At 27.8% G+C, this 12,757-nt stretch overlaps 1 protein-coding gene across 2 annotated transcripts in view; it reads right to left on the bottom strand.

Moving 5' to 3' along the window:
- LOC117181735 (peroxisomal acyl-coenzyme A oxidase 3-like) overlaps positions 1–12,757 on the bottom strand; it is a 20,252-nt gene that overhangs the window by 2,140 nt on the left and 5,355 nt on the right. The window contains exons 2-8 of one of the 2 annotated variants that reach the window (XM_033374696.1): positions 10,765–11,054; positions 9,375–9,494; positions 7,189–7,344; positions 6,957–7,104; positions 2,477–2,767; positions 1,166–1,329; positions 853–1,087 (exon numbers count right to left, since the gene is read on the bottom strand). In XM_033374696.1, the coding sequence (XP_033230587.1) occupies positions 853–1,087; positions 1,166–1,329; positions 2,477–2,767; positions 6,957–7,104; positions 7,189–7,344; positions 9,375–9,494; positions 10,765–10,881 (1,231 nt within the window). In that variant the 5' untranslated portion in view covers positions 10,882–11,054. The remainder of the gene's footprint in view (positions 1–852; positions 1,088–1,165; positions 1,330–2,476; positions 2,768–6,956; positions 7,105–7,188; positions 7,345–9,374; positions 9,495–10,764; positions 11,055–12,757) is intronic. The other variant, XM_033374697.1, reaches the window with a different exon arrangement.

Genomic DNA, 12,757 nt, shown 5'->3' with positions numbered 1-12,757 from the left:
TTATTTACAAAAAAAGTTCTTAGGTTCAAAAAAACATTCAGTGAACTGAAAAACTGTGGTCGGTAATATAGGTATTTAGCTGTGTCACATGCCCTTAAAAACAGATTTACAATCCTAAGCAGCTATTCGTTATGTTACTCTTTTTCATTGAAAATTGGTTGGATTGTCTATACATTGTACAAAAATATGATATAGTAATTCTGAAGTGAAGATATAATTTTTCATCATTTATCAAAAAATAGTGCTCGTTTGTTTCCTAGTTTAACCCTTAAAGTGCATTGTGGGTGTCTGACACCCCACGAAATTTTCAAACTCTTACAGACCATACTTAATTCGAAAAAATTGAGTAAGTGTCGCCATCTAGCTTTAGTTGGAGACACTAACTGTAAGTAAAGTCATTTAGCATACTGCGGCAAGCGTCAGCATGATCTAGCTGCTGAAAGTGGAGGTAAAAAAATTGTGGGGTGCAAATAAATATCTTTTTTGAAAGCAAGCATAATGCAATATTTTTTTGATGAAAGTACACTATTTTAAAAGTATGGTCATAAGCTTTCGTTTTAAAATAATTAAAATTGCGTGAGTTATGAAAATTTAAGTAAAAACCTATTTTTTTAAACTTTGGAAAAAAATTTTTTTGTTGACAAACTTAAAATAAATAAATGACTATAAAATCAACTCTACCTTATAAAAGATACCTTAAACTATATCGGATAATTTTACTGTGACAAAATATTTAATAGGGGTTAAACAATAGATGATTAAATGCGCTGGGGTGTAGGAAACCCACGATGTACTTTACCGTCATTTTGACCATGTATACACATTGAGGGTTAATGAAATGATTTGCAGAACCTTTTAAATAACCGTGACCAGCACAAGATTCTCTACAATCTTGAATAATTTGTTGGGTAGTCCAAGTCGAAAGAGGTTTTACTGCTGATAACAATGCATGAATTTCCAAATTTTTGGCAATCAGATTTTTTTGGTCTTTTAATTTTTTCGATTCTGCTTCTTTCATTCTGAGAAGATTGTAGCCAAATATTGTCCAGGCGTACAAAGCTGCCAAATGAGGAAAGATTCTAGTTTGCTGCAATTTTTGTCAATTTTTTAAAGTATTTCAGAGATAATCTTGTAAAGAAGACTCAAAAGTGAATTTCAAAAATACCTGTACTTGATATTCTATAACTGGCCATTCCTCTTTTCCGGGCGGTCCAAATTGTTTTCTGCATGCACAATATCGAATCGCTATAGTTAGAGCAAGTCTCGAAAACATTGTTGAATGAATTGTTACCCCCATTCTACCAGTGGCAAGTGGACTTAAAAATGTTCCTGAGAAAATTTCAAAACGTACATTAATATATTAAAATATGATAATGGGAACAACCGTCAAACGGGATAATTTCGAACATGTGGGGCAAATTTGGAGATTCCTAAATTGATTGTTCTAGCTTCTGCCGTATACAGCTTTATGAAAGAATTTCAATAAACGTCTTCAAAAATCTTTATAAAGGTTTTTGAAATATTCGATAAATATGTATTTTTTAAATATATTATTAATTAATATATTATTATTTCAAGGAATCTGTATTATCATCAGAGATAGTTACCATCAATCAATGTAGATATCATTCCACAATCCGTGAAAATAGAAATCAATAATAATGATCAAGTTAAATCTTCAAATAATAGAAAATACTTCATGGTATTTCAGACTAGATGGAAAATAAATTTAAAAAAATTTTAATTAAATTTTTTTTCAAAAAATATCGATTCTCTTTGCTACACTGAGTATCGAACCATATAACTTCCAATTGCCGGTCGGGTGCTTTCCAGTTAAGCTATTGAATTGTGGAATGATATCTTCACTGATTGATGGTATCTATATCTGATGATAATAGATACAGATTACTTTAAATTACTCGAATCATAAACGTAACACCTGGCTTGAGATAGCGTGTATTTCTGAGAAAAGATTCTTCTTTCGATCTCTGCAATAGCTTAACGAAAAGCATCCAAACGGGAATCGGAGGTCTTGTGGTTCGATTCCCAGTAGAGCGAAGAGAGTGGATCTTTTTCAGAAAAAATTCTAATATAAATGATTATTTTAAAGGTTTAAACAATGCACTCAATTTTGATGGTAATTTACTAAAAACACTGATAGGTAGAGTGTTGCATTTTACAAAAAAAAGCAACAAGAAAATTTTTCAAAAAAAGCTCTATATTCCGGCCGGTGTCAGTGTCTTTAGATTATGTGGTTAAAATTTTACATTGAAAAAAGTATTCTTGTAGACATATTATGAACCTCGCGAAACCCCGAGTCATTTTGCGAACCGTAACATGGTTTCAATCAGACTCTAAAACCAGTAAAAGTTCTAAGAAAGCCCGCTTAAGTAATTTAAAATATAGATTTATGCATATCCAAATTTACCCAACAGGTCCGAAATTACCCCGTTTGACGGCATAAAGAAATTCATACCAAAATACTGGCTTCGATTTTCCATAATCGCAATATATTTTCCATCTTTTGATACATCTGCATTTCGATTCAGCAGATTTCTTCTGGGAAGAGAATAATTTTTAAACATTAGGAAACCATTGTCAACTCCGTTAAGACCAATTTTTTCACCTAAATCACCAATAATTACATTTGGTAGTGGTAGGTGTGTTTCGGGATCTCGAATTGGAACAATAAATGGATGCAGATCATGATTTACATTATCTGGAGTAATTAATTGCGCATAAAGAAGAGTATGTGTTGCCATTTTGCCTAAAAAATTAAATATAGCACACAATTAAAAATTAAATGCCATTTGGTTAATTTAATCTCGAAATTGGATCAAAATCACAATCAACTCCCGATATAAGACCCCCCGTTTATGTTATTCCTAGAACTGATGGCCTCCTCACTTTTGTTATGAGAGGAGACGCGGAACCGCAAGAGAGTATTTGTTCAGTCAAGCGTGACGAACAGCTCGAGGCCCACACTCTCATTGCGCTAGTTGCATCAGGCTGTGACATGATTTCAAATCCAACAGTTATGATTGATGTGGCCCTGCCTGTTTACATTTGGATTCCCCCGATTTAGGATCAAGGTTAAGGCAAGCCATGCTCGCAACCGGTTTTATATCGAGAGTTCAATTTGTATGCAACGCTACTATACAGATTTTGAATTTTGAATTTTATTTTATTTGAGCAACTGTCAAGTGTTAATTTTTATATGACACGTCCAAGTCATAACCGTCAACATGCGGGTTGAATTTTAAAAATTGAATTATCGAAGAAATTTCCTACATTTTGTTTTAACGAAAAATCATGAAATTTCATCGAAAAATTGAACTGCGTAAATCTAATTAAGAACTTCATACAAATATTAATTCCCAGTGTTAAATATTTGATTGAAAAAAACTTTTTTAATTCAAAATTTAACTGTTCAAGTCGAAGATTAATTATTTTAGTTGAAAATTCATCTCTTTGGATAGAAATTTCATTTTTTTGTTGTTAATGATACAACTTTTTTTATCAAAATCAATCTCTTTTTTCTGAGCATTCAACTATTTTGTTAAATATTCGTCTTTTTTGTTCGGATTCAATTGATTTTTTAAATTAAAAATCAAAATATTTAGCTGAAGATTAATAATTTGAGTTGAAAATTAAATCTTTTTTGTTTGATAATTTTATTATTTTCATTTTACTGAAAATTCAAATATTAAATTTTTAGCGAAAAATTTATCTTTTTCAGTTGAAAATTCTACTATTTGGTTTAAAATTTAACTATTTGGCTCAAAGTTGAACACGTTTGGTAAAAATTCATCTCTTTGGTTAAAAATTAAACTATTTTGTCGCAAATTCGGTTTTTTGTAGTTAAAAATTAATTTTTCAACCAAAAATTTAACTGCTTTATTTTTTATTGAAAATTAATCTTTTTAGTTCAATATAGAACTATAATAGTTCTATTTTCTAATAAAAATATTTTTGTTTAAATTTGAAGTACGTGGATGTTCGCAATAAAACAATTTGATAGAACATCCACGTACTCGTACTTTGTTGAAAATGTGTCTTCTTGTTAGAAAATTAACCTTCTTAGTTGAAAATTTTTTCTTTTTAGTTGAAAATTCATCTCTTTGGTGAAAGATATAACTATTTTGTTGAAAATTCTTTTTTTTTATTGTTAAGCAATCTTTTTTTAACTAAAAATTGTACTAATCCATTTTTGGTTTAAAATTTATCATTCTTAGCAAAAAAAATTCTCTGCCTTGTTTGAAAATTCATGTTATTGCTTGAAGGTTGAACTCCTTTGTTTAAAATGCATTTTCATGCTTAAACACTTTTTTTATTGCAAATTCGTTTTTTATATTGGAAATTTCCTTTTTCCATCAAAAATTTGACTTCTCAATTTTTGATAAAAAGTTAATCTTTTATCTTGAAAATCGAACTATTTTATTGAAAATCTATTATTTTATCTAAAATTCGTCTTTTTTCGTAGAAAATTAATCTTCTTGGTAGCAAATTCGTCTTCTTGGTTGAAATTTTCCATAGTATTTGTCGGATATTCTGGAACTCTTTTGTTAAGAATCTAATTTTTTTGGTTGAGGATTCATCATTTTAGTTGATAATTTATCAATTGAGTCGAAAATTTACTCTTTGGTTGAGAATTCATATTTTAGAGATAAGAATCCAAATAGTTGATTTAAAAGTCAAGTTTTTTACTCGAATTTAATTGTTTGTTTTTTTAAATAAATATATTTTTCAGTTTGAATATAACATAACATGGCTCTAAATTAAGCCATTTTATTTCAAATTATTTTTTTTTGAAAATTTATTTATACCATTTTTGATTGAAAATTGAACTTTTTTGTTGTTTTAAAATTTAACTGTTTGGTTAAAAATTTTCGTTTTTTTTTTAGTTAAATTTAACACTTTCAGAAAGAAAAATAATAATTTCAAGAGTCTCAGAGCACAGTATAGAAAAATTTGAATTTTTCTCCCACTCAAAAATTTGAAATACTGCTGCGAAGTACTATGGACGTATTCACTATTGGTGTATAAACTTTCTTTCTCGTAGAAGGAGGTTTTTCTTCAACAAAAGAAAAAAACATAATTTTCAAAAAATCAGAGAGACCATCAAAAAAATAAATCGATATGTTTTGTCGAAATGAACAATTTTTTAATTACGGTAGTGTTATATTTCGAATTAAAAAAAATTTTACTTTATATGAACAATGTCATCCTTTTTTAACGTTCTAAGTCTCTATTGACTGATTAAGAATTGTCATTGAAATTGCGTCAATAGGTCTCATAAACGCTAAAAATTGCATCAAATCTAGTATTCTGTCATTCTCAATTAAAAAAAATATTTTTATGTAAAACAAAGTCAATAATTTTGTTAGAATCCTTGAAAACGATATTAGTAGATTATGGTAGGTAATAAATGCATCTCGAAAACGCGAACAAATATGTCATGTAATATATTATTGTATTCGCAAAATTCAAAAAGTTTTCCTTATATCAACAAGATCAACAATATATTTTATAGATAACCCTTAAAGTGCATTGTGGATGTTTGCAATCTCAAGCAATTTTCCAACTCTTATAAACCATACTTAATTCGAAAAAATTGAGTAAGTGTCGCCATCTAGATTTAGTTGGAGGCACTAACTGTAAGTAAATTAATTTATCATACTGCGTCAAGAGTCATTCTACTAGCAACAGCTGCTGAAAGTGGAGATAAAAAAACCATAGGGTCTCTAACACCCAGTGTGGACTTAGTGAGTGAAAAAGTAAATTTGGAGCAAATTTAAAAAAAAATTTATTGTTTTTTTTTTTTTAACATAAGTATATCATATGAAGTGAAATAATTTTTTTCGATTATTTCATACTTTTTTTCTTTCTAGATGGCTTATAACTTACGGCATCGCGTCATGCTGGAGCAGATTGTGGATGTGTTGAATAAAATATAATTGTTAAAATACAGTTGTATATGTCTCTTTTTTAAATTTCTTGTATTTTTATAGTATTGCATGTCAGAGTTGCTCAATTTTTATAATAATAAATCGATTTGAAAGCAAAAAATCTGATTCATTATTTTATCATAAAATTGACTTTCCAATTGTGCAAATAAATATTTTTTTTGAAAGCACCTATGTCGCAATTTTTGTTTCTGTAAGTATACTATTTCAAAAGTATACTCATACATTTTCAGTGAAAAATGATTAAAATTGCGTGAGTTATGAATTTTTAAGTAAAAAACCCCATTTTTTTTACTTTTTTCAATAATTTTTTTAACATACTTAAAACAAATAAATGGCTATAAAATCAACTCTACCTTATAAAGGACACCTTAAACTATATCGGATATTTTTATTGTGATAAAATATTCAATAGGGGTTAAACAATACATGATTAAATACGCTGGGGTGTTTAACACCCACGATGCACTTTACCGTGATTTTTACGATGTATGGACTTTGAGGTTTAAATTTATATATCGGTATTGCTACATGATAAGAGGTCATAGAAGTTTCGTTCATAGGTCATTCGACGAGTCTTGAAGACGCGAACAAACATGTCGTATATGAACCAAATATGAAACCTAATATGAACAAAGTTCTTTATATAAACAGAATAAACCATTTTTTTTAAACTTCATAAATCGGTACTGATGAGTCATAAAAGGTTCAACAATAGTTCAATCGATACGCCTCGAAGACGCGAACAAATACATATTGCAATACAATATCATATTGCTGTATTTTGAATACCAAAACATTTATTTCATATGGACAAGGCGAATTTTTTTAAAGTCTTTGAACTAAAAGAAAATCTACTTCTCAATAGCTAAAAATCCTAAAGGACCTGAATAATCAGAACAATATGCAAGATTTGGTATCCTGGGTTTTGCTGTGAATAGAAATTATAACTTGTTCTAAATAATAGGACTTTCAAATTTTTTTTAATACCTAAAAGACCAGACCAGCATTTGGCAGCTTTGAAATTTGGCGAGTTTAAAATGAAACTTTCTGTTTGAGGATTGTAGATCGCTGTAGTTTGTAAACCTTTGAGGTTTGATCCATGGGCTATTTCCGTAAAGCCCAGGCATCCTATGAACTGAGTATATAAAGTGCAAATTAATTATGTTTCAAATTTTTAAAAAATTAAATACTGATTATTATTATTAATTAATTAAATCACCCTGACGTCAAAGAACTTTTGCGCTAGTTCTCGATGGCGTTCGGTACCCAAATCTAGAATTCCTTCAGCTATAGTACTTTGACCTATCCTTCTCAATGGTCCGATTGAAGGATCATAAAGTCTTAACCAGTGAGACCAAGCATCAAATATATCACCCTGATAAAACAAATTTCCGGTTAATTACAAAAATGTGCACAAATTATCATATTTTTAATTTTTTTATATATTTAATATATTTAATTTTTAGTAAAGTTTTCAGGGTGATTGTAGGTCTGCAAAAACTTAGAAATCAGGGTGAAGTTAAGGAATTTTATTTTTCTGAGAAGGTCAGAAATTTCTTTAAGAATCTTGCAAAAGTCAGAGAATTTCTGTGAGGGAACTTTAAATAACGGTCACAGATAATTTTTAAATTTCAATTCGCAATTATTGTATTCTGTTTATAAAATATTCTATGTAAGTAATATATTTCCTATTTTTGCAGTTGCTTCCTTCTGGTGATTCTATTTTTAGTTAAAAAGTTCATTATTAGCTTGAAAATTCTACAATTTTGTTAATATTTCGTTCTTTTTTATTAAAAATTCAAATGTTTGGTTAGAAATTAATCTTCTTTCATTGAGGATTAAAATATTTTGTTGAAAATTCGTCTTGTTTGGTTGAAATATTTTCTATTACAATATTCCTTGAAAATTCTTCCTTTTTGTTGAACATTGAACTAATTGGTTGAAGGTTGAATCACGTTGTTAAAAAAAAAAAACATTTTTTTATTGAACATTCATCACTTTAGTTGAAAATTCGTCTCTTTGTTAGAATTCTTTACTATTTTGTTGAAAATCGAAATCTTTTAATTAAAAATTCATCTACTTGGGTAAAAGTTGAACCACGTTGATAACAGTTTATTTTTCTGGTTGAAGATTCCTCTATTTTGATGAAAGTTTTTTTCTAAGTAAACTTTTTTATTGAAGATTTAACTTTAAATTCTGTTTAATGAAATTTAACTTTTTTGGTTCAAAATTTAACTATTGCATTGAAAATGTAATTATTATCTTGAAAAATAAATTCCTTGATTAGGAATTGAACTATTTTGTTAAAAATTCGTCTTTTTTTTCTTGTTGAAATGCCAACGAATACATTCTTCGTTAAAAATTCATCCTTGTAGGTTGAAAATACAACTGTATCCTAAAAAATTAGCGTTTCTGGCATGCATTTTTAACAATTGAAATACAACTTTTTCTATTTATCATCTCTTCGTTTTTTTAAATTTCACTATTTTGATAAAAATCTTTTTTTTGTTAAAAATAAATTTTTTATTTCGGAATTTAACTTTTAAATTTTTTGTTGAAAATGGATCTGTTTTAGTTCAAAATTCAAGTATTGGTCTGAAAATTTAATTATTATATTGAAAATGAAATTCATTGGTTAAAAAGTTTACCATTTTGTTAAAAATTCATTTTTTGTCGTTAAAATGTCAAAAATTACATTTTTCGTTGAGAACTCATCTTCAAGTTGGAAATTCAACTTTATCCTAAAACCTCGTTTTTTTACTTCAAACTTTAACTGTTAGTCATTAAGATTTAATTGTTTGGTTGGAAATGCTGGTTTGTTGAATCTTTTTTGTTTAAAAATTTGACTATTTAGGTACTCATCCATGTTTTCATGATGTAGAAAATTCTACTCTTTTTTTATAACTTGAACTATTTAGTTGTAAATTAAATTATTTTGTTAGAAAATCAAGTATTTTGTTAGAAAATTCATCTTTTTTGGTCGGAAATTCGAGTTTTACGTTAAACATTGATCTATTTGGACAAAAAACTCGTCCTTTTGGATTAAAAATTAAAATATTTTTGTTTAAAACTCAAAATTCTTGTAGAAAATTCTATTACATACTTAGATAAAAAATAAACTACTTTACTGAAAATTTGACTATTTTGTTAAGGAAGACATATTTTTTTATCAAAAATTAAAGTGTTTTGTTGAAAATTCGTTCTTGTGGATTGAAAATTCATCTTTTATAGTGGTAAAATCATCTTTTCTGGCTGAAATAAATTAGTCAGAAAATTTTCTAAATTAAAAAGGTTTTCGGCTAACGTAAATTTCATTTTCGAAAATTGTCATTAAATTCTAATAAAAATGTTTAACAATAATTTTTTCAGGGGGATCAAAACAAAACAGTGATTATTTTTACATACCTCAATTTTGGAAAGTGCGTTTAATTGTCGGTAACACCTCCTACGTGTAGCATTTAATGATAATGATTCATTTGCATGTTGAAACTCTGGATTACTTTTTATAAACTTCCATAGTTTTGCCTGAAATTTTTATTAAAATTTTCAAATTTATACAAACCTACAATTTTAATTTACGATACGTAAAATCATAGCAAAAATTCGTATTTGGAAAATTGACATTGTATGATCATGATATCGTTATTTTCTTTTTTTTTTTTTTGCTTTTCTAAAACCTTGAATCGGAAATTTCATTTTATTTTGATGAGAAAATGATCCTTTGTTTTTGCCAAATTTTTAAAACAAATTTTAAAAGCCGCAATAGAGGTTTTATATCGAGAACTCAAATCTATCCCAGAATTTTTTTTAAATGATGGCACATTAAGGAAATATTATAGAATATTCTGACAATAATGTTTAAAATTGGAACGAAAAATTAATGTATTATTGTCCTACAATAAAAAAAAATTCAACGAATTACGTAATCTATAAATGCTTATAAAAAGAAATAATGTGTTACTTTTTTTATTTGAAAATTTAAATATTTTGGATTTAAGAACTCAAATATAACATTAGTTTTTACACTATTAGCTTTTAATACATAAATTACTAGAAATTAAAAAGAAAAAAGAAAAGTGTAAGTTCAAGAGATATTCAGAAATATTGAAATATTCAAAAATATTTCCCAAATGCTCAAAAAGGAATGTGGAGAAATTAAAATGATTTTAAAACTTATTTAGGAATTTTAGTAGTGTTGAAGAGATTAAAAATATTTGATAAAGCAAAAAGATTTCCGAAATGTTATGAAATACTTAACAATTTCTTTCAAAACTTCAGTCCCATATTTTCCAAACTGACTCAAATTTCTCCTCATTGGTTGAAATTTTGTTCTTGATTAAGAAATATATTTGGGTTAAAAAATTCGGAAAATTCCACTATTTTGTTGCAAATTTTGCGCTTTATTATTTTATTTTTGGTTAAAAATGCAACTGCTTGGTTGAAAATTAATCCTTTTTGGTTGAGGATTCAAATATTTTTTTAAGAATTCGTCTTTTTGAATAAATTAAAATGTTTAAAATCATTTTGTTTAAAATTAACTTTTTTGTTGAAATTTTTATTTGTCACACCTGAAATCTTCCAAAATCTTGTTGAATTTTCCCAAGAATTTTAGAAAAATTATATGTATATAACCTTAGCACCAACTAAACAAATTAACTCAAAAAATTAGTTTTTAGATGTTTTGATTTTGTGTTACCATTCTTTTTAACAACTAAAATTCTGATTTGAAGTTTTGGAGAATCTAAAAAATATATTGAGAAAAACGATGTATAACATTAATTAGTAATTAATTTACCTGTGATATTATGCAGTCTTCGCCCTCTAAATTCAACTTAAGCAATTTCCAATTAAAACTTGCCCGTTTTCTATAAACATCTAGGGGCCCATTTGGTAATTCTTCTATAAAATTCATTTTATTAGGTTTACTCCCGTGAAAGTATAGAAACTGAAATAATTTTTCAAATGTTTTTCTTGGTTTTCTGGTATTTTCTTTTATCGGTACTGTATTTTTTGTCCAAGCTTTGATGAGACGTGAAATATGTGCCCCGAGTAATCTGGAATGCTGCTTTTATCTAATACAATATGCTGCAAATAAACGGAAAATTAAAGAAGTTTACAATCATGAAGATAGTATAGCTTTAATTTTATTCATAAACATTATTATTCTGAAATTTAATTCAAAAATAAATTCATTGATGGCGAAATTTAAAGAATCCTAATAAAACTAATTAGGAAATTAAAAATATAAAAATTTCGTAACAAAAACGATATTTTTAAGTTAGTGTTATTATAATAATGACTAATAATATTTCCACTTAACATTGATCAGATTGATAAATATTTGTAATTTCGCAAATACTTTTACAGAACAAAAAAGATTATTCTATTTCGTATATCTTATCAGAGCCTAAATAAGGCTGTTAATAAAACTTGAGACTGAGATATAAAAAACAGGCAACGAGATGTGATTACATGATAAATTTTTTCACTTTATAATAAAAAAATTTGTTAATAACATTCGAACATTTTTTATTGCACTGGAACCTGGAATTAGAAACCTCGGATTGACGATATTCCTAGAATTGATGCCCTCGCAGTTTCGAGATGACAGGGATGTCGGGGGGTCGAGAGAGAATCGCTTAGACATGTGTGACGAACAGCATTGTAGCGACAAAGCGGAGCAGTGTACGGATATCCGCGTGCGTAATATTATGTATTCAAATTAGAAATTGTTCACACGGCCCTGACTGGAGAAAACTGTTTTGATAAGACGCATGTTTTTCATTTTATTCGTTACAAATTTTATTAAAAATAAATCAAATTTTTTATAAATTATTTTTTTTAGGACGCTCAGTTTTTCTTTGATCGTAAAAAATAGCATTAAAAATTAGAAAATGAAGATCTTCAAAGAAAAAAGATCTTCAAAGAGAATTTTGTATCGCATTCTCTTATTTTATTGCAAGTAAGCCATTTACCAAATCTTTGCTTATTGAAATTCTACTGTTTAGAATTAGAAACTGTAGTTTTAAAATTGAAAATGCATATCTACCAACGTAAACATCAGCCAGTCTTTTTTCAAGGCACCAGGCAGCAAATAATGCACACAATTTTGGTCAGATTTTACGTTATGAGACTTCAAACATCATTATAATATGTTATTCTTATTAATTTTTAGCATTGAACCTATGATATTATATTATTATATTATATATTACTCTAAACGAAGAAAAATAACTTCATTATTAAAATATTTTTGCGAAATAGGATCTCCTTTTGCCCCTCTGAGAATCGAACCCAGGTCTTCGGATTGCCGTTCGGGTACTCTTCCCACTAAGCTACTAGAGGGATCAATAGATGAACCTTTTTTATAAATACACGCTGCCTTTAGCAAGGTGTTACGTTTTTTACGTCATATTTACCATAAATCTATACTATCATAAGAGATAGTAACCATTTACCAGTGAAGATCTCTTTCACCGACTGTGAAAATGGAAAATCAATACTTTCGATTTAAATAAACTCCTCAAATAACAGAAATTCTCAACGAATTTTCAGACTAGACAGAGCTATGAATTAATTTTAAAAATACACTCTCAGAAAGATACACTCTCGGAAATTCCCTCTGTTTCTTTTGGAATAAGGTTCAAGAATATGTTGACGTAAGTTAATATTTATTAAAAGACAGAACTAGAATTTACAAGACGGAAACTGATAATGACGAGTATGACAAGGTTTAAATATTTATTGGGAACATAGGCTCGAGACGATGTCGAGTGTTCGCTAGGTAG

This window comes from Belonocnema kinseyi, chromosome 10 (genome assembly GCF_010883055.1).
Source record: "Belonocnema kinseyi isolate 2016_QV_RU_SX_M_011 chromosome 10, B_treatae_v1, whole genome shotgun sequence".
NCBI classification, from domain to species: domain Eukaryota; kingdom Metazoa; phylum Arthropoda; class Insecta; order Hymenoptera; family Cynipidae; genus Belonocnema; species Belonocnema kinseyi.
The sequence above is the reverse complement of the archived record's forward strand: the minus strand, read 5'-3'. Positions and strand labels throughout refer to the sequence as shown.